Source organism: Eretmochelys imbricata, chromosome 9 (genome assembly GCF_965152235.1).
Source record: "Eretmochelys imbricata isolate rEreImb1 chromosome 9, rEreImb1.hap1, whole genome shotgun sequence".
Lineage (NCBI taxonomy): Eukaryota > Metazoa > Chordata > Testudines > Cheloniidae > Eretmochelys > Eretmochelys imbricata.
The window spans coordinates 82,965,972-82,992,486 of record NC_135580.1 but is presented as its reverse complement, the minus strand read 5'-3'; the positions used below and the strand labels follow the sequence as shown (position 1 = coordinate 82,992,486).

Sequence of the window (26,515 nt, the reverse complement as noted above, 5' to 3'; positions counted from 1 at the left end):
GGTATGTGCTATTCAGCTTCCCAGGTTCATCGGTAATATCCCTGGACTCCAGAGAGATTACTGAGGAACCCACAAAGCTGAATTTGAAATATCATCTGAGCCGCCCCGGAACCTGCATTGGGCATATCAAAAGCGTTGGGAGAGACGCTTTTCCCTGGGGTGGCTTGCGGTCTGGGGAGGGAAGGTGCAGCTATAGCTGCCCTGGGGCTTCTTTGGGTGGGGGCACTCCAAGCAAGTGGGATGGGGGCTCGGGGCTTCAGCCAGCCCAGGGCTGCTTCAGCCAAGGGGGGGTGGATGCTCGTGGCTTTGCCCACCCGGGGCTCCTCTGGCCAAGAATGTGGGGGGCGCTCAGGGCTTTGGCCAGCCCAGGGCTCCTCCGGCCGGGGATGTAGGGGGTGAGGACGCGCTCTGGCCTTCGGCCAGCCTGGGGCTCCTCCGGCCAAGGGGCAGAGTGATCGGAGCTTTAGTCAGCCCAGGGGTCTTCTGGCCGGGGAGCAGAGGGATGATGCTCAGGGCTTCTCTGGGCGGTGGGGAGGTCGCACTTATGTCTCCAGCTGTGGGCTGGGGGAGCGCAGGTGGAAGTGGCAGAGCAGGGGGCTGGCCTTCCTGAAGGGGGGCTCCACCCGCTGCCCATGCTGAAGAAGAAGACTGATCTTAGACCTCAGTCATCTCAACCGCTTCATATGCAAGCCAAAGTTTCATATGGTCACCATAGCAGCCACCATTACTTTGTTAGAAAAAGACATGTTGTTTATGACCCTTGATCTGTAGGACACTTACTTCTACGTGGATATCCATCCTACCCACAGACATTTTCTGAGATTCATGGCAGACCTCTGTCACTTCTGATACAGCATTTTACCGTTCCAAATCACCACTGCTCCTTGGGTCTTCACCAAAGTTTTCTCGGTACTGGCAGCCCACCTCTGGTGCCAAGGGATCCTTATATTCCCATATCTTGATGATTGGCTGCTAGCAGCACAATGAAAAGGGGAGGGTTGCGCCTTGAACTCCATGCTGCTCACACTCCACTCCTCTTTGGGGGTGAGTATAAAGATTGAAAAATTGACTTTTGATCCTATACAGTCCCTGGAATTCATTGGGGCCCACATCCATGCAATCTTGGCATGCGCCTACCTACTGGAGGACAGGTTCCAGACCCTACAAGAGCTGAGTTTCCAAGGTGATTTTGAGTCCTTCTGTTCAGGCCAAGACTGATCTCTCTCTTCTTGGCCACATGGCGGCTTGCACATATGGTACCGCCTTCACTTATCTCCACTTTTGCTGCCTACAGTTGTGGCTCCAGAGGCCCTTTTCTCCCACATGCCACACCATAGACTTCCTACTGACCGTTTCCCACGAAGTTCTCTCCTCCCTCAAGTGGTGGACGGACCCAGGACAGGTCTACACCAGGATACCATTCCTTCCATTCTCCCCAAGCACGACAATCATCACAGACGTGTTGCTTGTCAAATAGGGTGCCCACATGGGTAAGCACATGACTCAGGGGAGTTGGACTGCTCTGGAATCCTGGATGCACATCATCATCTTGGAACTTCGGGCAGTGCTGAAAGCGTGTCGTGCATTTCTCCCGTCCATCCACTCCTGTTATGTTCTTATCATGTCAGAAAACACCACCACCATTTGCTACATGGGACCTACACTTTGTGTGGAGGCAGTTTGTCTTTAGGATTGGTGCATTGCTCACAAGATCCTGTTGTCGGCAGTAGGGATGTAAAAGTTTAAGCAGTTAACCAATAAGCATCAGTCTTATCGGTTTAGGTTAACGATTAAACTCTGCTGCCACCCGGCATCCTGGCTGCTGCCCGGCATCCTGGCTGCTGGCCCAGAGTCCAGGGGCTCTGCTGCCCGCCCCGCATCCAAGACTCCATTGTGAGCGCGGGGCCGGCAGCCGGGTTCCGCGTAAGATGTGGGGGTGCTGCAGCACCCGACGCACCCCTAGTTCCCCGTGTATGTGAAATCCTTAATGGTTAACTGTTTAACAAATAGAATTTTAATAGTTCTAACGGTTACTATTTTTAAACCATATTTACATCCCTAGTCGGAAGCATACCTTCCCAGGACTCAAAATGTAATTGCGGACTTCTCACCAGGAAATTCATGACTGACCACGAATGGGAGCTCCATGACTCTGTGGTCGTCAATGTTTTCGACCGCTGGAGGACTCCTATCTGGACCTCTCTGCCTCCCACATCAATAGCAAATGCACCCAGTACTGCTCTGGGTGTGGGGACTCTGCTCCCTTTCCCGAGGTGATGCCCTTTCCCTCCTCTGGTTAGACCAGATCTATTTACACCTTTTCTCCCCTACTGCTCCTGTGGAGTGTCCTACACAAGATCAGATGGGAGAGAATGACTGCCATTCTGATCAGCCTGTTCTGGCCTTGCCAGTTCTGATTTCCCCTTCTTCTCCACATCAGCATGTTCCCTACTTCCGCTGCCAACTTTCTTGGAACTCGTCATTCAACACAGCACGAGGATCCGCCATCCCAATATACAGACTTCATCTCAGAGCTTGGTTTTTGGATGGGCATCTTTGCTAGTGCGGGAATGTTTATCAGCAGTACAAGAAATCCTCTCAAGTAGCAGACAGAAGCCCAGAAGGTGGTCCTATAGGCCACGTGGAAGCATTTCACCTCATGGGCCCAACAGAGGGGTATTGCTCCTGAACATGTGGACATCCTTCTTTTGGACTCTCTCCTCTTCCTGAAGATGTCAGGTCTCGCTCTCAACTCCATCAAGGTGCACATAGCCGCTATCAGTGCCTTCCACCCCTCTCTGGAAGGGCACTCCCTTTACTCATCCCTCCTGATTACCAGGTTTTGGAAGGGCCTCCTAAGGACTTATCCTCCTGTTTGACGCATCGCTCCCCAGTCGCACCTCAGTCTTGTTCTGATGGTGTTGAACTCTTTGAACCTGCTCCCTATCTCGCCTCTCCATGAAGGGTGCCTTCCTGGTAGCTATTACTGCCACGAGAAGGGTTGATGAACTAGGGGACATGATGGCAGACCTCCCCCCTCTACCATATTCATAAGTACAAAATTTCCCTGAGCTTGCACCCTAAGTTTCTGCCAAAGGTTGTATCCTGCTTTCATCTTAACCAGTTCGTACACTTAACCTCTTTCTTTCCGGAAGAATACTGCCTTCGCTCCCTCGACGTCTGCCGGGCCCTGACTGTCTGTCTGCAGAGGACGAGATCTGCCGGGCCCTGACTGTCTATCTGCAGAGGACTAGACTTTTTATCGCTGGAGTGGGAAGAATTAAAGGGCAAGTGATCTCCGCTCAGAGGGCTTCTAAGTGGGTTTCAGGGTGCATTATGCCCTATTATCAGTTATCAGAACTGTCTCCACTCCTTGGGGTACAAGCCCACTCCATGAGAGCTCAAACATTGACCACAGCTGTGCTTCATGACGTACTGCTTTCGGACATATGTAGGGAGGCCATATGGGTTTCAGTATATACATTCTCTTTCCATTACGCTTTGATGTGAGACTCTGCGACGGATGCCTCATTCTGTGCAGCTGTTCTCCGTTCCACGGTTCCATCATCTTCTTCACACCTTCCTCTTAGCTAGGTACTACTTGTTAATCATCCTCAGTGGAATACATTAGGGACCATTGCTAGAAGAGGAGGAGGTTATTTACGTGTAACTGGAGGTTCTTCGAGATGTGTGGTCCCTATCTATATTCCAGTCCTGCCCTCCTTCTCCTCTGCTGTGGATTTCTTGGTTTGCAGTGGAGAAGGAACTGAGGGCATGGTTGGTCCGCCTCTCCCTTTATTGCCTCAGACGAAACTATGAGGTGGAACAAGAGCACATGCATGGACCAACGGACGCTACTACTTTCAAAATCTCTGGTTCTGGATGCATGGCGCATTTATATAACCCCTCAGTGGAATACAGAAGGACCACACATCTTGAAGAACCTCCAGTTACATTTATGTAACTTCCTCGTATTGCAAATAAATCTTATCAATTTTTTTTTTTTTTTTTTTTTGGTGAGACTAGAAGGCTGGTTCATAAAGGTAATAGTATTGATGTACTAGACTTCTGTGAGAGGCATTTGACTTGGAGCTGTACAACATTTTGATTAAAAAAACCCCCTAAAATGATATAAAATCAACATGGCAGATGTTAAATGATTTAAAACTGTCTGATAGGTCTCAAAATGTAATTGTAAATGTGGGAATCTGTCATCAGGCAGGTGTTTTTTGTACCGGGGGTCCCATAGGGACTGGTTCTTAGCCCTATGCTATTTAACGTTTATCAGTGACCTGAAAGAAAACAGAATTACAGAGAATGTTTGCAAATTACATAAAGATTAGGGGAGTGGTAAAATAATAAAGATGGCACTGATACAGAGCAATCTGGGTTGCTTCATAAACTGAGTTTAAGCAAATAATACGGTTTTTCAATACAGTCCAATATAAAGTCACACATCTAGGAACAAAGAGCGCAGGCCATGCTTATAGGATGAGGAACTCTAACCTGGGAGACAGTGACATTGAAAAAGATTTGAGAGTCATGGTGGATAATCAGCTAAATGTGAGCTCCCAGTGAGAGACTGTAGCCAAAAGGGCTAATGTGATACTTGGATGTACAAACAGAAATATCCAGGAGTAGAGAAGTTATTTTACCTGTGTGTTTGGTGCTGGTGCAAAATTTCTTGGAATTCTGGGTGTCTAGTTCTGGTCTCCACAATACAAGAAAGGTGTTGAAAAATTGGAGAGGGTTCCGAGAAGACGCATAAGAATAACTGAAGGATTGGAAAACTTGAGACTAAAGGAATCATGCTTTTAGTGATGGTTAACTGGTAACTAGATCACAATCTGTAAGTACCTAAATAAGGAAGATACATTTGTTACTAGAGTGATCTTCCTTCTAGCATACAAAGACAGACTAGTATCTAGTGGCTGGAAGTTGAAGCTAAACAAATTCAATCTCAAAATAAGGTGCACATTTTTAACAGTGAGGGTAATTAACCACTGGAACAGCCTGCCAAGGGTTTTGGTCGATATTCCGTCACTGGAAATGTTTAAATCAAGATTGTATCTTTTTCTAAAAGATGTGGTCTAGTTGAAACAGGAACTAATTCAGTGAGGTCCTGTAGCCTGTGTTATGCAGGAGGTCAGACTAGATCATCACAAAGGTCCCTTCTGGCTTTGGAATCTATGAAGCTTTCCATGGCTTGGTCTGCTTTTCTTCACCAGAGCAAACATTGGGTAGATATAGTTGTTTTAACCTGGAGAAAAGATCAGCAAATGTAAACTATCTTGTTTCAGGGCAGCCAAGGACCAAGATTTGGGTTTGCATGCTTTCCTGGTATGTTGTGGGTGAAAGGACTGTTACATGCCTTCTCCCTGTTTCATTTAGTTTCCAAAAGTCTTAAAGATAGGGCAGGGACCAGATTAATTTGACTTCTTCAAGCTGGGTCAGTTAGGTATTCAATGCCCTTTACAAGCAATGTCTTGTCTTTTTTCTCATTAGTAATACATCTCTTATTTTAAAAGAACAGCAGCCATTTTCATCAATTTTTTTAATCTTTTCATCAGTCATCCTGGTTTCTGAGTACTTTACAGGTTAAACTATTTCATTTCTCTTTAGAGTTAAGAAATTTCTTTTTAGAATGAAGGAACCAAGGAAAACATATACTTTAAAAATTTCAAGAGTTTGCAGGTGGTTTAACAGTGTTAAAACCTAAGCTTTGTTCAATCCCCTTACCTTTAAAATAGAAAAGTTTGTATCATCAATATGTATACATTTATAAGCATCTTCTGCCTGCCATGTACCAATGGTGAGGTGATTCTACTTTTTCTGACCTCTGAGCTTTTTGGAGAGTCTTTTGCCCTCACACCTACACCATAAAATACAGAGAATATGTCTGGACTAGAGTTTGTAATCCTGTTTTAATTTGCCATGGGTAAATGACGCAACTTTGTGTCCTGTAACAAACATTTGTGGAGCATCTAGATTGCTATTTATAATGGTGTTTAGTTAGCTGATTGCCTGTTAGTTTGATCCAAGAAAAAATTCTTCCATTTCCTAGCAAGTTATAAGTCTTAGGAAAAAATACAGGCAGCATTATATACTGATATTAAATAACTATTACATATTATTACTTCAGGCAGTTCCACCATCCTTGTGGAATACAGTGTAACGGGGATTAGCCATAACCCCCTCTTCCTTGCTAACATCACTTTCTGATGTTGTGGTTAACAGGGGGGCAGTCTTTGAAGAAAAAATGTTGAACTTTTGCCCAGAAATTTCAAAGGGAGGCTTACATCAATTTAATAAGAATGCAGGCCACGTTATTCAGTTTTGTCCTGGGCTTAGGTCAAAATTTTGAAACCTAAGTGCCTAAAGTTAGGCTCCTAAATTCTTGCTTAGCTACTTAAATAGAAGTGACCTTTCAGAGTTACGGAGTGTCTGCAGCTTCCACTGGAAAAAAATCTGCTCTTTTGTGTTCAGTTCACAAAGCATTATTCTCTTGAGTCTGGAGCAAGATCAAAAGATTGGTTTAGTAGGGGATTGCTTCTGTCCTTGTTTAAATAATACTTCTGGGTGAATTCTGTGTCGAAAAATGAAAAATTCTGCACACATTTTAAAATTCTGCAAAATTCTGGCTATTTTATTTGTCAAAATATCACAATACAGTCCTGCCAGTTTCAGTTACTTTGGTAGTTTATTTCACAATACCTGCCAACAAGTATGTCTGTAACTGTTACAGACAATAAGTAAGATTGAGGGAAATATTTTTTGACAAATAGATTCCTTACTAGGCATATTAATACAAAACTTTGAATAATTCATTTAAACTATAATACAGAAACGTATTTCCTACACGCTTCAGAAGCAGTTTAAAGGCTTGGGGGAGTCAGGGGTAATGGAGGAGCTGAGGAAGAGGGAAGGAGCTTGGGATTGAACCTTGAGGGTTGTTGGATGTGGGTAGGAGGAGTATGGAACAGTTGAGTTTTTTTGTGGGGTAAAGGGATTGTTAGGAAGTCTTCCCCCTGCAGGATCTGGCTGACCCCTAGCCTCTAATTCAGTCAGGCACATCTGCCACTGCCCCATGCGTCCCTCTACCCTCCTGTTCCCATGTGGCCCTGCATCCCCACTCAGCCACTTTCTCCCCCTATCTCCATGTGTCTCTGCACCTTCACTCATCCATCCCCTCCCCTGTCCTCGTGTCCCTGCACCCCCACTCCCATTCAGTTCCCCCCCCCCTCAGTCTTCTCCCCATCAGCCCTTCTGAACTGCAGTCTGTGACACCCCTCCCTCCCCCCAGCAGCCCCATGTGCCCAATGCTGTCCATCCACCTATATCCTATGCCTCCTGACCTGGCCCCACAGGCAGGGTGCTATGAGGAACACAGTCTCTTCTGTTTTCCCTACGTGCAGCTGAGGCTGCTCTCTCGGCGCCACAGCAGCTCCTGGTCGGTGAAAGACGTAATTGCAGGACTTCTCCGGCAGAATGTATTTTCTGTGGAGAAAAAATATTCTGCGCAGGACATGAATTCTGCATGTGCGCAGTGGTGCAGAATTCCCCCAGGAGTAAAATAAGCACTCCCTTCAGAAGGTTACCTTCTGTTAAATGGAATTTTCCTAATATATTGCTTCTGAAGATTCATATATCAGCCCTTCCTTCTTCAGAGTCTATAAATACTCAAGAAGAGTAAAGGTCAGAGAGTGGATAGAAGGGTTATGTGACCTTTTATAGTACCATTTTCTAGAATGCTCAGATCCAAGGACCCCATAATAGTTATGCAGTTAAAGGTTTCTTGGCTCCTGAGTGTGATATACAGTTCCTGCACTGTGGTTCTGCAGCGGTAACACGTTTGGACAACTCAGTTTTTGGGGTAGTAACCTTCTGTTTTGCAATGTTTCATGTTCTCTTTATATGATATATTTAAATAGATGCCTCCAAACGGCTGAGTTTGGTGGTAGTTGTTCCTACAGAAATATCTAAAGGTCTAATACATGCAAGGGGTGAGTGGGATGTGGAGAGGATAGTTTTGCAGCAACTCTACAGTTTTTCATGTGTCTTCCTGGAAATCCTGTATGGTTTCACATTGGAATTCCTTCATGGTTTTGATTCCAAAAGATATTTATTTTATCTCAGAATCTTGTATGAACTAAGATGATGCATGGGTTTAACTGAAGGTGTGATGATATTAATGTCTGTAAGGGAGATGATGATAAATTGGTGCAGTGTCATATCTCTAGTTAAAATGGTGCAACTTTGTGTATAGAGAGAGCCTTTGTGTTCTTTGCTGGTGCTTTCTACTGTCCAGCTGATGGGCCAGTGATTGCTTTGTGTTGATTGCAAAACACTATAAAAACAGTGCGGTGTTATGTAAAATTTTACATAGTGAGTAGCATTCATTACTTTGTGGAAACTTAATTGTGTATTTTTCTAACATATTTAAATGAATATAGTACTTGTGAAAACTGCCAAGTTGGTACCCCTGGAGGTGAAAACCCTCATTCTATCCATGAAACAAGCATAGCATAGGCTGAAGCAGTGCAGATTTTCCCCACGCTGACATGGTAGTATGCTTCCACCATATTTTGGAGGGACTATGTCTGCACTAGCCTCTTAACCTCTAGATAGTGTCCAATGTATCTTTGGCTGTCTTCTAAATGTGACAGTTTTGGTAATGTTTTGTGTGTTGTTTCCTGTCCACCGTGTAATGGACAGAGACTAGCAACTCATCTTACATTAAACACCAAGCACTCATTGGCTGATAATGACTTTTGACAACTATCATCTTGGGCCACATTTGGTCTTGTGACCTAGTTGTCGAAGGCGTTGTATTTCATTAGTGATTGCCCCATAACCATCTAGCTCCTGTCTTCCTTAACTATTCCTCCTTTCCCCTAAAATACAAGTTTTGGTTAAACTGAATGTTTCAGAGACTCTTGCTGCCTGCAGATGTACTGATAGACATGGCCTCACTTTCTATCTTGAAATATTTTTAGTAATGGTAATGTAAACGATTTGAGCAAGAACAGACCTTGTAACTTTATTTTAAAAAAATACTGTAACCTTGCAGTATAGCTTGAATAAAAACTAGCATAACATTCAGAATATTGATATAACCAGGTATTTATTTACCATGCAAATCTGGTGAAATTTCTGTCAGGATAGACAGAGTTTTGAACACACTGATATTCATGAAAATAGAACACTTATAATAGCATATGTAGTATAAAATTACTGGCCAGATATACTAATGACAATATTCTTTGATTCAGATCTTGTCATGGTCATCCATACTACTAGTCTACAGTATTGAAATAGGCTGTATCTGGCACACACCTTAGTACAAGTGGAGGCTATTTACCTTCTGAGCAAGAGAATATTAAACATATACTTCATACTCGGCTTTGGCAGCCAGGAAACTTCTAGATGAAATTCAGGATTTTAATTACCATTTTCAAAGTGGCACACTCCGTCAAGAGCTGCTTTCCACAGTTTGTATTCATATCAATCTAGTGAACCAAGCTTAAGGTCCTAAAGGATGAGGCTTGAGTGGACATGGAGTTCCTTGGAATTTTACTGCCAGAAATTTGAATTCAAGCCAATACCATTATATTATATAATATAAAACTACAGCTTTTTTCCTATTCTTTGGTTCTGACCTTTATAAGAACTAGTTTAGACACTATGGGAGGGATAAAATCTTCAGAATGTTTGAGGAATTACAGAAATGGTGCAACTGGCCTGGGATCGGTCAGGTCTTCATCTATTCTTTTTATAGATGTGGTGCTGAACAGGAATATAAAGTGAAAATACCAGCCAAATGTTTCTTGTCCTCTTCCTGGTAAGCTGAATTACCAGTTGACATCTTACATTTTGTCAAAATTAAGGATAATATACTGATTCTGATCGAAATATAACCTACAGTTCTGTAAGATAAAACACCATAAATCTTTGCTTTTAGACTAGTAGTTGGAAAAAATGGGGTTGAGCAGGTCAAACTTGTATATCCTGTTGTGAGGTGTTCGACTCAAGTACTAGCATAGAGATTTCCATGAATAAAATAATTTATTTTCCTTCAATGTCAAAAATGTGTTTCTTGTTAGCCAAAGGAAGGAAAAGCCACGAGTATATAACAGGGGCTGGCCGGAAAGCTGACTTGCTGTACCTATTTTACAAAACCCATCTTAAGCCTGAAGTTGGTTCAAGGATTTGAAATGCCCTTTCCATTTCATATCAAGTACTTTGTTCTAAGAATCCCAAAATATTCTCAAGTCTGTTAACACACACTGATGTACCCAGCAGCTGAAAATGTCTGACTCTGAATGAGATCTGTTGTTTTCACCTTTCTTTGTAAAGCTTTCTTCCTCTTTACTTAAGCCTAACAGACTCTGAGTCCATTTAAGGCTCTGTCTCCTTTTTCAAAATCTCTGAATCTTTGCCAATAGTCTGTATTTTGTTTTTGAAAAGTTCAGTAGGTTCCTGAACTCTTTTTGGTATTTGTGCCTGATTCTGTGTATGTGTGTTAAAGCCTTTAAACGAAGTCTCATCTCTTGGATTCACAGCCTCCTGAATTGATACAGGCAGACAGGTTGCAGTTGACATAAGTCATCCTGCAGCCTTCTGCTTTACTGCTTGATTCCAACTTAAAACAGTGGCTGTGGGGTTTCTCAGCTGGCTTCCCTTCTTTTCTTGACAGCATCACTGCTTATAAATAAGAATAAAAGTTGTTAAATGGAACAGTTTGTACTAAAAGACCACACTACAGGTGGAAGCCCCACCACAGCAAACAGGACTAAACCAACTGGAAAACTGGAGTAGTAGCTACCAATAGGATGGTCAAAGTGTATTTTGTCAAACTGTCATTTCAGATACAGAAAACATTTATAGATGACAAAATGAATGTGAACTTCCAGGACAGTGTGTTGAGGAGAATGGTCTGGAGGTGTCCTGTACAATTGCTACAAAATATTGCCTTAATCTATTTTTGATCTTATATAACGTTTCACACAAAATCAGAGAGATTTTATTTATATTTTTAACTTTTCATAGACTTGTTTTCCTTATTTCTCATTCAGAAATAAATTTTAAAATCTGAAGGAAATATTAAAATATTTATTTATAAACTGCCGTGGTATTTTATGAAGAAGAATAACTGAAAGTTGAGGGATTTTACTTTACAATGCAGGACCATGATTAAATGTATTTTTACTGACAGTTCAAGTATGTCCTCATAAAATAACAATTTAATCCAAGTATATAACTTCACCAAGGAAGAATTTTTTTTCCCCTCGATACATTTTATCTGGAAAGCAGATAATGGCCCAAAACCTCTTCTTCATTAGCCTTTAAAAAGGGTGAGTGGTTATAGAAAGCTTCCTCTAAAGCTGGGTGGTAAAGCATTAGAGTGGGTTTTGAAGTAAACAAATAATTTGACAAACCAAAATGTTGTGATAAGGAAACACAGTAGTTGTTCATAGATTTCTTTTAAAAACTAATATGTCATTTATAATCCCCTATAGAGGAAGGTCTGCATGGAATTGTAAGCTGTACAGCCTGTGGGCAACAAGTGAACCATTTTCAAAAGGATTCAATCTATAGACATCCTACACTGAAAGTTCTTATCTGTAAGGTATGTAATAAACTGTGCCTCCATGTGCCTTTTCATTTCTTAAAAAAAGTGATCTGTCACTACGTGTTCTCTGTGTATTGTTTTCTCTTGTTAGCCTGTTAAACTTTGCAATGTACATAAACAAGGAAACTGATAGCAGAAAAGGGAAAAGCAAGTATTAAAATATGAAGTTACTTTGATAAAGCTTATACACCACAAATGTTTAATTTATTGTGGTTTCTTTGGAATTAGTTTTAAAGTGTTAATAATTTTGGAATATATCACAAAGCTACTCTCATTTTGGTGTTTATGGTTTTATATGCTATAATAGGGCTCCATATCAGTTTGCCTCTCCCAAGAGGCATAGCACAAAAGGCTCAGCACCAAGGTAAGGAAGAAGAGGTGACTTTAAGGACTCCTTTGCACTACTTGGAACTAGGCAGCTACCTGGAGTTCAAACAGCCCCTGATATAAATTAGATCAATGACAGGGTCCGCCCTAACTTATGGCAACTTTCCCACTGGTTGTGTATGGGCAGCACCACAGTCCAGAATTCTGTAGCACTGACCACTGTGGGTAGATCACCTCCAACCCATGTCCATTCCATCATGCCCCTACATTAAAGTCTTTGAAGGAGGCAGTGTAGGGTGGCCTATGTTGGCCCAATGCTGTGCCTGCAATTGGGGAATTCACCCATGCCCTGTTGTGTCAATTCTTTAAGCTCGTGGAGTCATAGGTGCCGACTGTGTGGGTGCTCCAGGGTTGGAGCATCCATAGGGAAAAATTAGTGGGTGCTCTGCATCCACTAGTAGCCAAGCTTCCCCCCCCGCCCCCAGCATGCTGCATCCCCGCTCCTCCCCCTCCCTCCCAGCGCTTCCCGGCCACACCCCCACCCTCCTACCACCTAACCGCTGTTTGGCGGTGCTTAAGACTTTCCAGGAGGGAGGGGGAGGAGCGGGGACATGGAGTGCTCAGGGGAGGAGGTGGGGAAGGGGCAGGGACTTAGGGGGAGGGGGCGGGAAGGGGATGGGGACTTTGGGGAATGGGTGGAATGGGGGCAGGGTGAGGGTGGGGCAGGGGCAGGGCCAGGGGAGGGGTTGAGCACGCACTGGGAAGAGGGAAGTTGGCGCCTATGGGTGGAGTGACATGTAGGGTCTGTGATGTGGGCTGTATTTGGTCTTCAGGTTTTTCAGTTGGTCTAGTACTATATCCTTAAGGATTGACACACTGGATCTGAACTGAGGTCCATCTTGTCCAGTATCCTGACTCAGACAATGGGCCAATACCAGCTGCTTCTCAGGAAATTACAAAATCTCTGACAAAAGTAGGTACAGAATAACCAGTCCACAAGGAACATTGCTTCCAGTCCCATTGTAACTCTGAATAGTCGAGTTATATATATTTATTTGAGCTTAAGCTTTCGTGAGCTACAGCTCACTTCCATCTTTTTGCGGATACAGACTAACACGGCTGCTACTCTGAAACTAGTTTTATATATGCGTCCAATCTATTTTTTTAATCTTGCTAAACTCTTAACCTCAATTATGCCTTGTGTCAGTGAGTTCTACTATAAGGTGATATTTACTTTTATCAGTTTTACATTTCCTTTCTTTTAAATTCATTGAATGCTGCCTTGTTTTTTAATATTATAAGAAGGGAGAACAGATCAGGAATTCTCTGTACCTTTCATTATTTTCTATCCCTGTGTCATTTCCTTTACCTTAGTTAAGAGACAAATAAGAAACAGTTCCAGACTTTTCAATATCTCATCATGGGGGTGTTTTCCTACGTCTCTTAACTACTCTTGTTGTCTATCTCTGAATCATGTTTTTGCTATAACTTTTTTTGTCATAGGATGACCAGGTACTGAACTCTGTATTCCAGGCGAGGGTGCATCATTACTTTATACACACCACATGTGGATAGATCCTGAAGCTGTTTTTCAGGATTGTGATGACAGTGGGTACAAGTGAGGGCAGCATTTGGTCTACAGTCTTTTGTCAGCTCTTGTTCAAGGAAAACTGATAAGTCACTGGAGCCCTACTTAAAAAAAGACTGAATAAAGACTTCAGAATTTGACCTAACCAATTCAGGAACCGCAGTCATTACTATTAATCAAGTGGGCTTAATGTTTAGCAGCTTTTGGTAGTGCACAAATCTTATTTAAAAAGTTTTAGACTTAATTTTATAAACTCTGTTCCTGTACAAATTGTTGCGTTGCTAACATCAACAACAACATGAGGTTGAAATGATAGTTGCAACTACGCTGGGGGTTTTGTTGGTTTAGCTATTGTGGTCAGGGTGGTTTTTTTTTGTTTTTTGTTTCCTTCCACGCCCCTGACCAATGTAGCTATGCGAAGATAAGTGTAGACCAATACTGAATATAAAAAATAATAGTCAACTTGGAAGTTTTAGAATAAAAAAAACCTGTGGTCTTCAAAAGAAGGCAAACATATTTAATTTTCAAATAAGGCTTGTACCATTCAGTTCAGAAAAGTCATTGTGTAGGAGCTGCTGTGTCTTTAGAGTGTTGTTAAGATTAGTTACAATTTTGTAAACAGCAGGTGAAAATGAGAGAGAGAGAACATCTTAAAGGGGTTTCTAGTTTTCATTTATAGACAGCGATCTGAAGTTCTAAGAACATTTTAAGAGTCTGACTTTAATGCATTCATTAGATTAAGTCATAAAGATTTATTAAATTCCATCTCACTTTAATTGAAAAAAAATTCCTTGTCCACCTATTTGCCTTGCAGACTTGCTACAAATATTATATGAGTGATGACATTAGCCGTGATTCAGATGGAATGGATGAACAGTGTAGGTAAGTATGTAAACACCACTATAATATTACCCACATCAATTAAAACAATAATGAAATGCCCACTGTCCAGCCAACAGACCCATAATATTATGTTGGTATTTCAATTTTAAATTTTAGTACAAACTAGGAAAACATAAATATAAAGAAATCAAGTAATTAGCCCTTTTAGTTAAAAGTTGAATATCACATGACCTAAAACCTAAACATCAGTTTATGTATACTTAGTTAAGTTTCCAACACCAGCTTTATATATGTTTTCTGATCATTATCCCATAAATAGCATTTATCAGGTGGGCCACTGAAGCTCACTTTCCCAGAGAAAACTTGATATATTGGTCTGTAAATTGCAAACCCACTAATATATATGTAAGAGGTAGAAGCTAAAACCCTCACTCACTCTTATGTCATCAACCAGAGGCCACATTGTCTCTCATTACTATCCAGATATGGTCCACTCAGAACTTTGCATCTGTCCAGTAAACCAAGAATAGGTTCATTCTATCCTGTTCACTTTCTGGTCTTTGTCAGACTGTGTGCTCCAGACACGTTCCAAAAAGAAAAATTTTCTCCTACATACACTGAGTATGCACAGTTCAGGACACCTTCCTCCCCCCATCCAGTACCTCATGAACCCCTGCAAAATGGGCCTCAGTAGCCCTGTACCTGTGATATGGGTCAGAAAGGGAGATGCAGTTTGTATCATTGTATTACAAAAGACCATACTCTTATAATTCTCGTACTGAACAGGGAAGACTTAAGTTTCTTTCATGTGGCAATTTTTTACATTCTTCTGTCAGGCAAGTTCTCCTGGAGGCTAGGCAAGGGTTTTTGGAGCTGTACTTGAATATTTCTGGTTTTCTGAACTGTTAAATCAACGTTTTAATCTACTGCCTTTCAGTGTCTTTTTTGTTAATTATTGTGTTTCAGTAATGTTCTAAATTAGTAGATATCTGCTTGCCATCTTTTGAAATGAAAATTTTGCCTTTGATTAGTAACTTTTAAAATATTATAACTTTTTAAATCGAACTTTAAAAATGATCAATTAAACTTTGTCTAAACAATTAATGTAATTTGTTTTGGGGTATCATTTTTAACATTTTCCAATCATCATTTCAGATGGTGTGCTGAAGGTGGAAATTTAATTTGCTGCGACTTTTGCCATAATGCCTTCTGCAAAAAGTGCATTTTGCGCAACCTGGGTCGAAAGGAGCTGTCAGCCATAATGGATGAAAATAACCAATGGCATTGCTACATTTGCCACCCAGAACCTTTGTTGGACTTGGTCACTGCATGTGACAGTGTTTTTGAAAATTTAGAACAGTTATTGCAACAAAACAAGAAGAAGATCAGAGTTGAGAGTGAAAAAAGTAAAATATATGATCACACACTCAAATTTTCTCCAAAGAGAAATATTTCAAATTGTAATGGAGAAGAAAAGAAATTAGATGACTCGTATTCTGGTTCTTTAACCTATTCCTATAAAGCACTAATGGTGCCAAAAGACATGCTTAAAAAGACAAAAAAACTGGTTGAGACCACAACTAATATGAACGCTAGTTTTGTAAGTTTTTTGAAAACGGCAGTAGAAAATTCAGAAATAAACTCTACCATACAGCTACGTCAGCTGAAAGCTTTTAAATCTGTGTTGAGTGACATAAAAAAAGCTCATTTAGCATTAGAAGAAGGTCTGAATCAAGAGATTCAAGCTTTGGATGTTAAAATCAAAGAGAAAAATACCAAAGAGAAAAAAACAGATATTAAACTAGAAAAAAATGAGGTGAAAAGAGATGAAGGAAAGGAACGTGTAGAGTTGAAAGAGGACGCTGTAAAGTCAGTGAAAAAAGCTGTGTCAGAACAGCCTAACAATGAGCCCATGGACCAAAATGTTCCAGCAACACAACAAACAGAAAACAAGAATACTAGCAGTGAAGATAAAAAGTCTGAGACAAATGAAGAGCCTCAGTATGAACCTAATAGTACTGAGGCTTTAGACATGGATATTGTGTCTGTTCCTTCATCAGTCCCTGAAGATATTTTTGAGACTCTAGAATCGGCTATGGAAACTCAGAGTGCAGCAGATGAACAGGGCACTGGAAGTACAGCAACAGAGCTGGAGACAGTAAATGCAAATATAAAATGTACTACACCTTCAAAAGAAATTAAAGGAGGTACCAAGTTAAAAGCATCAGCTAAAGTAAGAAAAGAATTGTTTGTAAAACTGACTCCTGTTTCCCTTTCTGATTCTCCAGTTAAAGCTGAAGATCAAGACAGTAATCCAGTAAAGGGAGATCAGAATGCTGATGTAACACCCAAGGCAGAAAACTGTGATTCTGGAAAAGAAAATCATTACATTGGTAATGAACACTCACCTGAAAATGAAACTGTCCTCTTGGTAGAGGAATCTGATCTCAGGAGGTCTCCACGTGTGAAGACTACACCTCTGAGGCGTCAAACGGACATGAATCCTTTAACATCTAATTCAGAAGAGGACAGCAATGACGCATACTGTGAGAAGCGCAAGCAAAAATCATCAACCCAGTCAAGGAGAAAAAAAGATAAAAGAAATTCTTCTGACAGTACTACTGATCATCCTAAACCTAATAAGCTTTCTAAATCAAAAAAAGCAGACATATTGGACCAAAGTTCGGATTCAGATGAGATGCCAGCAGTCCTTAAAGAAGTAGCCATGATGAGTCCTAGTTCCTCAGATATTGACAGCAATAGTGAGACATCCAATAATCAGAAGAATGGTTTAAATGATCTAACGAAACAACCAGTGAAGTATGAGAATGGAAAGCGCAAAAGAAAAAGCTCCACTTCTGGTTCAGATTTAGTTGCCAAAAAAGGCAAATCAACTAAAGGCTCCACTTCTGCAAAAAAGAAACGACAGAACCCTTCAGATTCTTCAAATTATGACTCGGAGTTAGAAAGAGAGATAAAGAGTTTGAGTAAAATAGAGTCTGCAAAAAAAGCCAAAAAGAAATACCCCAGAAAAGAAGAGAATTATGATTCTTCTGAAGATGAGCAGAATAAAAAAGGATCTACTAGTAAGAAAAAAATAAATTTGACGAAACAGCAGGTTGAATCATCTGATGATGCTGAGAAGTCATCCCCAGAGAAAGAGGAGATTAGTCATTCTTCTGAAGATAAAAAAATTAGGAAGGGGCAAATAGTCAATGAAAAGAAAAGCAGAGATTTACAAGAAAGAACTTCGAAGGCGAAGCATGACGGATCGTCTGATACTGAGAAATCATCCCTGGAGAAAGAGGAGAGTTGTCATTCTTCTGATGGTAAAAAGAGAGCAGAAGCAAAAGAAAAGAAAAACAGAAATTTGAAAAAGAGAAAGATACAGAATGATTCTTTGGACGGAACTGAGAAGCCTGCAGAGAAGGAGCAGAATTGTGATTCTTCAGAAGACAAAACCAAGAATAAAAAAGAAACAGAAGGTAAAGAAAACAAAAAAGAAAACTTGAAAAAGAAAAATTATAAGAAAGAACACAATGGTTCTTCTTCTGATGGAGATAAATCATCCCCAGAGAAAAAGAGTTACATTTCCTCTGAAAATAAGAGTAAAAAGGAAATGGCTGTTGAGGAAAAGAGAGAGAGAAATTTGAGAGAGAGAACATCGAAGAAGTTGCAGAATGATTCCTCTTCAGATGCTGAGAAGTCCCCAAAGAAAGAGGAGAGTTCTTCTGAAGATGTTAAACGGAATAAAAAACGAATAGAAGCTAAAGAAAAGAAAAAAGTAAGCCACAAAAAGAAAACTTCCAAGAAAGAACAGAATGATTCATTGTCCTCTTCTGATGAGGAGCCTTATGAAGACGATAAAAAAAAGAGTAAAAAGAGTTCAGCTAAGGAGAATAAAAAGGGTAACTTAAAAGTGGAAAAAAGAATTTCTAAAAAACAGAAGGATGACATCACCTGTTCCTCCTCATCAGATGAGGAAGAAAATGAGGACCAGAATTCAGCAGGCGATGGAAGCAGTGATGAGCAGAAGATTAAGCCCGTGACTGAAAGCTTAATACTGTCCTCCAACACAGGATTTTGTCAGTCTTCAGGTGTGCAAAGGTCTACAATTTGATTAGCATATTAATACAGGGAGGTCGATAGTATGAGTTGGGTAGTCATATTAATTTAATAATCTAGTAGTCCAAATGCTTAAGTGAAAATATCTGTAAGTGTGACTGTGCATTCCAAAATTTAAGCCATATTTCTAAAACCTGTTTTCTAATGTGATGTGTTCAGAAGTTTTGTGATGTCACTTGCAACCAGTTACCATTTGATTTGTGCTAACCTCGGCAAACAGCCATTTAACTTAATTTACAAATCACCTTGGACTTTTTATTTAATTTTAATACGTTTTCTAAGAAGGTATTTGAGAAACTGGAGCCATAGTCTGTAATACCATTGTAGGTTGGCTTTTATGCCTATTCTTAGTTGCTTTCGTCTGTCTAATGAATACAGAACATGAATTGGGTTTAGGTAGTAGAGAACAGGAGAGCTCACATCAGATCTTCTAGCTTTGGGTCATGTAATGGAGAAGAGTATCAAGCCTTGTGGTATAATGTGTCCTTTGGAGAATTAGCTATAGTTTATGCATGTGCACTTTTTATATTGGGCCAGATTATCTGTGTGTCCCATGAAATAGATTCTAGTAATTTTATTTAACTAAAATGACATCTGTTGCTAAAGTCTATCAGGCTGCTATTTATTATTTGAGCAGATTTTTATGCATTTTAAAAGTGCTTCTGAGAGCATGGGGGCTAATTCTTTTTCTTGCCCAGACTTGAGAGGAGGACCCCCTTTGATCAGCATCTGATTAGTCCTTTATTCTTTAAAAAATTCAGAGCAGCACAGCTGGAACTTCTAGGTTTAGAGAACCTAAAAATAAAGAGGAAGGGTGATCTTGAGGTTAAAAGGGCACTATCAAGTTTCATTTCCAGCTGAACAATTTATATCTATGGTTGTTACTAAGATTACTCTGAGAGAGAAACTTTTTTCAGACTGTTTCCATTGACATTCTACAGTACTTTTTTTCTGTACTTGATTTCACTGCATTATAGTTGATGCACACCCTTCCCCATGGCTTGTGAGACTGAAGCTGAAACAGAAGATTCAGTAGGCACAGGGCCGGCTCCAGGCACCAGCTTTCCAAGCAGGTGCTTGGGGTGGCATTGAGAATGGGGCGGCAGTCCGTGTCCCGCTGCAGCAATTCGGCGGAGCCCCACTGCTCTTCCGGGCGCGGCGGCAATTCGGCAGCGGCTGCTTGGGGCAGCAAAATTGGTAGAGCTGCCCCTGAGTACGCAGGAGTATGTACAGAAAGGGAAAGGATGGGGACAAGAGGGCATTGTTGCTTCTGGGTCTTCCTTCTCAAAAAGTAACAAAAACAAAAAAATTGAAAATGTATTTCAAAGGGTACTGAATCAGAAAATGTATTTATTTATTTATTTAAATTAGATAATTCAGAAAATTCAAGTAGACAGTATTCCTGTAAAGCACAGATCTCAGGAACTCCCAAGTTCTGTTTCAAGGTTCTGCCACAGACTGACTTCAGGGGAATTACTGAACCTTTGTGTTTTGTTTTTCCCTGTATGTAAAATGGAGAGAATACTTGCCAATGGTACTTTATTCATTAATGTTTGTAAATTACTTTGAGATCTTTGGATAGAAGGCACTATAAAAGAGCACAGTTTTGTTAACAATATATTGAGCTATTGTTTTTAGAGTAGTTGTTATTGATACATCTTGTTCATATATTACTATTCCAATTATAATAGGGTCAAAATCTAAAACAGTTATGCAGAAATCTTGTAAAAAGGTTGATTTTCATGTACAGTTAGAGTGGAACTGGAACGTGCTAATTTACCTAACAAGCAGTGGTGTAATGGATCTGAAGATTCGGTCTTCTAGGGGGTTTTGTTTTTTAAATTTTCTGCTTTAGGGAGAGATGATAACATGCTCAGTGTTAATGTAGGAGCTTCTAATCTAGCTAGGATCAATGGATTAATTTAACCATTCTTAAATTAAAAATGTAAGGCTCTTTGCTGGTCTCTTTATATAAAGAATTTAGACTGTTCAGGAAGTCTGGCAACTGCAGATAGTTCAAGAGACTTGTTCTATTTATAAGATATGTTCCCTGTTTGAAGCTACTTTGATTTGGAATCAGTGCAATTAACTCTGCTCTGAATATGCAGTAAGCAGAAGATCTAACAAAGTTTTCTGTACCGCTCTCTTGTGTTCCACCTCAAGAATACCTTAGAGAAGATTTGGTATGTTATAAGAGTTATTTAACACTGAGCCATTATCCAAATTCAACAGGTCATCTTAGGGTAACCAATTCTTCGAGTATGTGTAAGTATGGATTCCAGTGTAGTTTTGCATGCATCGCATACGTGTGAGATTGGAGTCTTTGGACTAGAAATGTCTTTTGGAGCCATGTATGTGCCCTTCGTCTACTATGCTACAGTGCCGGGGAGAAAGGGTGAAGCAGCTGCAGCCCATTCCTCAATTCCTCTTACCACCCATGGCAGTGACATTGAACAACGGTGCCTGAGTTGCTACTAATTTACATTTACTGATTATTCTACCCAACAGTTCTTATCGTGCCAGTCATCTACCTAACTAGTAGGAAATCTTAGTCTCCAAAAGAGTATTTTTTTACACTGCAAAACCACTACACAATTTGACATGATATATACAGTCTTTGTTAAGTAGAGGTTCAAAGGAGAAGGTGCTTGATATATAGCTCAGTATTGTGGAGCATTAATAAAAGATTTCACTATGCCTGACTTTTGCTAGTACTATTAGTCCATTTTTCAGTGGGCTATTAAATTTACACAAGTTCATGCCATTTAATATAAAAATGTAAAGAGAATAGCATTAAAGATATAGAATGTTTTTCTTCCTTAAATGGGCCATAAACTTCAAGACACTACTCAGACAAGGATTTACTGGTGACAAATGGAAACTTAATTATCTCAATGTCTGATAGCATTTAGGAATTCAAGCTTACATATATAGTAGAGGAGTATACCACAAACCATAATGGTAATGTACAAGATAACATCATTTCTGCAGCTTCACGAAAGTGCAAGGTGAAGCATTTTATACAGTTTAAAGAGAGACTCCTCTTCCCCAAATCCTTACATAAAATTACATCAATTAATCGAATAGTGATACCCTATAAGAAAAATGATTCATCATTTTGTGAATCATATTGCATAAATGATATCAAAGAATTGTAAAGCAGTAAGTAGCAGTGTAGCATAGGGCAAGTTTGCCCAATGATATTCACCCCATTATATGCATTGGCTTGCCTTCTATTCTATTCTGCTGTAATGCAAGAAACCATTAGGCCTATATCCTGTAAGATATTAGCTGGAGCATAAGTGTGTAGGCCGTCTCCCTTAGCACAGATCAGCGGTTACCTTTAGATTTGGGGAACTAAGAAGAGTTTGCTCACCAGTAGGAGCTAGAATGTTCCAGTAAGTGCTACTACAAGGAACATGGAAGTAATAACTGCAAATCCACAAGCAAGGGATGATGGTATGATCATGCGCTGAAATGGTAGTCATGCAGATCAATATGTTAACATATAAAATAAGTACACCTCGGTATTATACTGGTAAAAAGGCTACATGTGGGCATATGAACAGATGATGCTAAGGCCCTGTAACAGGGCAGTCACCATGTGGCCCGGGGCTGGTCTTCTCTGGGCCTCTTCCATTGCCATCTGCTTCTTTTCTACTTGACCATTCAACTCACTGGGGGACCTGTACCATTGGACACTGCATGACGGAGACAGAGTTGGTCCTTTTGTCCCCAACTAAGGGTGTGAGCATGCAATTCTAAAGCTTATACATAGAGTGACACCGCAGATTACCCTGATCCTGTATTATCTTCCTTATGTGGTTTGGATCATTTCTAGCTTTCTCCATTATTTTAATAAAGGTATCTAAGGTTTTATTTTGCCCTCAGTGTGAGTATCCTTGTTACTCACACCAAGACGCCCCACAAAATATTGAACTCCATAGTGTGAATTCTGTGTAGTCTGATTCTGGGGGGAAGAACTTAATTGCAGTCAGATCAATTGGTCATTAATCTAAACATCAACCTTAAAAAGGGTCAGGCAACAATAGGAATGAGAGAGCGTCTGAAGCTTATACCTGTGGATTAAAAAAGGGTATTGGAGGTGGGGGTGGGGGGAGAGATTGAATCATATGGAAATGGTGGATGAGGCACAAGCACATGATGGCATGAAGTTACAAGAATTGGGTACTAAGGAACTTGTCCTGCTCCCTTGGATTTCTTTACACCTTTGATTCCCATGGGAATAGAATTGGGCCTTAAGGGACTTTAAGCAGAGGAGAAAATAATTTGTGTGTGGGGTGGACTTCTAAAGGAAGAGAAGCTTCAACTATTAAAGGTGACCTACAAGTGGAATTTAAAAGTGTTAAGGAAAAGTTAGCACATGTGACTCCATTTTGGTTTGGGGCCCACCATTGTTTAAATGCGAGCACATCATACACCAGGAGGAGTGATCCTTAGATACTGAATCCCTGTGAAAATCCTCCTCCTTGTCTCCAGTCTGCCTTGACTCACAGTATCTGGTTTTTGTCAGTCTCTAACTCCCTGTCTCTTGGCCTTGATGTGAGGCCTCCCATTCTGATAATAAAAGTTACTGATGCATGGCTTTAGGACCATGCTGTGTAATTAACATACTGGTATAGCACGAGGAATGCACCAAGCAGGGATAGGTGGTAGATAAGACAAGGGTTTGTTTATTGGCTAAGGTTTCCGATGCACGAGGGCAACATGCTTTGCTAAAAAGTATATAACCTTTGTATAATTTGTATTCAGGGTCCCCCCCGGCTAGCAGGGGGGCACCACGCTCGAGCGTAATAAACTTAGTGTCTTTTGGGAACTTTGCAGTTGTGGACTTTGTTTCTGTGCCTCAGCCTAGATTCGAACTGTGCGTGTCCTACCAGGTGTAATTCGTAGCATTTGTGTGCGTGTCCTACCAGGTGTAATTCGCAGCAGTTGTGTGCGTGTCCTACCAGGTGTAATTCGTAACAAAAGTAATCCACCAACATACTAGCAATATCTGTTGAGAGTCCCTACTAACCAAGCAGAGGGACGTATTGAACGCGAGAACTACTGACGCTTCACCCTTCTTTAGTAGGTCCCCTGATACCCAGTCCTACTGCTGATTGCTGGCTAGCTCCCATTCTATGGCAATGTTACATCAACTAGAGAACCTTGAAAGCCATATGAAGTAGCAACAAAGAATACTTACTTGACCACTTGTGGACCAGTTTCTCTTTTCATTGGCTAGACATCACTGGACAATCAGAAATTTGTTTTTAAAAAATGAATTTTCAGTGGGTAGATTGAATGTTCATAGACTATACTGGAAGTAGTTTAGCACACATTGCCGGATACTCTCGTGTCATTATAATTCCATTTGCAAATCAACTTTTAAAAGTTAAAAACATTTTAGGGAAAAATAGAGTGTGTGAACTAAAAAGGTAGGTGGCAGGGTCAAGATCAGAATGTATAGCTCCCTTCTCTCATATGTAATTTTAAGGAAGGAAAAAATTTCCTCCTGCTTAAGTTGACTTCTGGTTTTAATAGATAAATTAGGTATATTAACTTCCTGCATTTGTGAAGTATGTTATATAATAAGCTGAATTTTGATATTGTTGCTCTAAGGCTAATCAGTATAGTTCTCAAAATACAAGTCTTCATACATAAATGTGCATGCTCTAAAATGGATGGATGTTGCGTGGTTTTCCTTAGTAGTACAGAGAGGGAAGTAGAGCAGCAGGAGAAACTTTTTCCTGCTGAAATATTTCTTGTGAAGACCAGGCAGCTCAGTTATGAGTAAGCAAGCTCTTGTATACTTGGAAGTTGATAGTACTGTAGCTTATTTGCTATCATCTTTTCAGTCTCTGTGAATTTGGTGATGAGAATCCAGTCGTGAAGTGGACAGGAAAATCTAAAATTTTCATTTTTAAGATACCTGAAGAGTGGAGCATTCAATTATTGTGCATTTTAAAGTAAAATCTATACAGATTATGGCTTCATTTTATATGGGTATTAAAGATTTGCTTGAAAATTACAGTAGTAGATATAGATGTTAACAAGGCTCTTGCTTCAAAGAGTTTTCTACTATTAGATATTGTATGGGGGAATACTTTGTCTATTCAAGATTGCTTTTTTTATTTTTTTAAAGGTCGGGTTGTGATATTTAGTACCAAGTTATCTTTAAATTGAGTGTGTGCTGCAACAGGTCACATACAATAGAAAATTGATATGTGCATTGCTGGTTTTATCCTTATGTCAAATCTCTGACTTTTTTCCCAGGGGATGAAGGGGATACTAAATCCGGGGCTGTTCCAATGGAAGAGGAGGAGGATGATGACGATCCTGAGAATAGGTATGATTCCATCCATAAGGACTTTAAAAAGATTATAACACACCCTAGGCGTGGGCGCAAACCGGCGCAACGGAACAGCAAGCAGGTTGTAAAAACCAGGACTGCCTGCCTTGTAAAGACTCGCTCACAGGCTTCCCGCAAGTTTGAACGAGAGGCCAGAAAACAGAGGCCAAAATCCAGAAATGTAAAGAAAATATTTAGAAGTGTTAACTAACACACCTTGCATAGGGTGTGTTATAAATGCATTGCAGCACTGTCTGTTTTATATTCCTATGTAAAATGTGGGTTTTGTGATAAGCTCTTCATTGAGACAAGTAAAAGCCTGCTTTGATAAATGTGAATTTCAGCTACTTACATGAATAGATGATAAAAATTGGCATCTGTGCAATATACAATGACAAAATCTTTATAGTGGATCTTGATTATTAGAGCTACACAATTTGTTTTTTTATTAAAACACCTTTTCTCATTAGAAAGATAAAGCAAAAATATGGGAACACGTTTATGGAGAAAAGATTTTCATGGATATTCTGGACTGTTAATGAAATTGAGGTTTAATAAATTGATGAGTACCTGAAATCACCTACGTGATGGTTAAGGTCTTGATGCTACATGCACTCATACATAGGCTTACTTGCCATGAAGGGAACTACTCACATGCGTAGTGAAGCATGTGAATGAGTGATTTCAGGATCTGGGCCTATATATTATTCAGTTTTAAAATTTAAATTTATAAAAACTAATAGATGTAATTTTACTTTTAGGTGGTTGTTTTTTTAAACGTATGTTATATTTTACTATTACAATGTAGTCCTCAAAAAGTAGCTTGGATAGCGAATGAAATAAAATGTAAAAGTTTTTGGCTTTTGAATTAGTAACAGCATAAACAAAGTATTAATTTAAAGGGACTCTATGCTAAACACTCAATTATGAGCAGGAGTTTCTTTTTGGAAGCTATTGTAGTTAGATTAAATTTTTCCAAGAAAACTTTATACAGTATTTCTGAAACTGAATTCTTTGTCCTGTAGTAAATGTGGGACCGACTTTGTAACTTTGCAACACAACTGTTGATGGAGTCTGCTTTTCTGCTTCTGAGCCTTATTAGCATAGAATATTGTGTCTGTTCCACAAAGTAGCTGCATTTTGTTACATAGCTGAAGTGAATTTAAAAACAGAATTTTGTTATATGGACCTCAGTTGGGTACAGAAATATTGCTGCTAATCTAGCTCTTCTGTATGTTCAGTTTTAAAATTTAAGCATTTTAATTCACTTTTTAAAAAATAACTTTTAAGGGACTGACAGCACAGGTCCATAAGCACAACATTTTAAACATTGTTAACCTTACTTTTATTTAAATATACTTTAATTTCACTCTACCTTTGTTATGTTTTTAAGAATTTCTGGTTGATGATTCAGCTGATTTAAAGCAAATATTTATCATTGAAAGCTCAGCTTTTTACAGTACAAATATTAACTGGTAGATTTGACCTGTTAGTGTGGACGGGATTATCGTGTTTCTCAGTACAATCCCTACAGGTCTTGAACAAAATAGATTTGATCACTAAATAATATTATATTTTCTTTTAGGTTTTAAAATCAGTTTGTGTAACTTTTCAAACTGAATCATTGTTTAAATTTTTATCTAGG

The 26,515-nt window shown here is 39.9% G+C and overlaps 1 protein-coding gene across 4 annotated transcripts in view; it reads left to right on the top strand.

The window, feature by feature from the left end:
• Positions 1-26,515, top strand: part of ATRX (ATRX chromatin remodeler) — a 141,043-nt gene that overhangs the window by 32,752 nt on the left and 81,776 nt on the right. For all 4 annotated transcript variants that reach the window (XM_077827054.1, XM_077827053.1, XM_077827055.1 and 1 more), the window contains 4 exons: positions 11,520-11,629; positions 14,362-14,429; positions 15,546-18,487; positions 24,795-24,867. In XM_077827054.1, the coding sequence (XP_077683180.1) occupies positions 11,520-11,629; positions 14,362-14,429; positions 15,546-18,487; positions 24,795-24,867 (3,193 nt within the window). The remainder of the gene's footprint in view (positions 1-11,519; positions 11,630-14,361; positions 14,430-15,545; positions 18,488-24,794; positions 24,868-26,515) is intronic.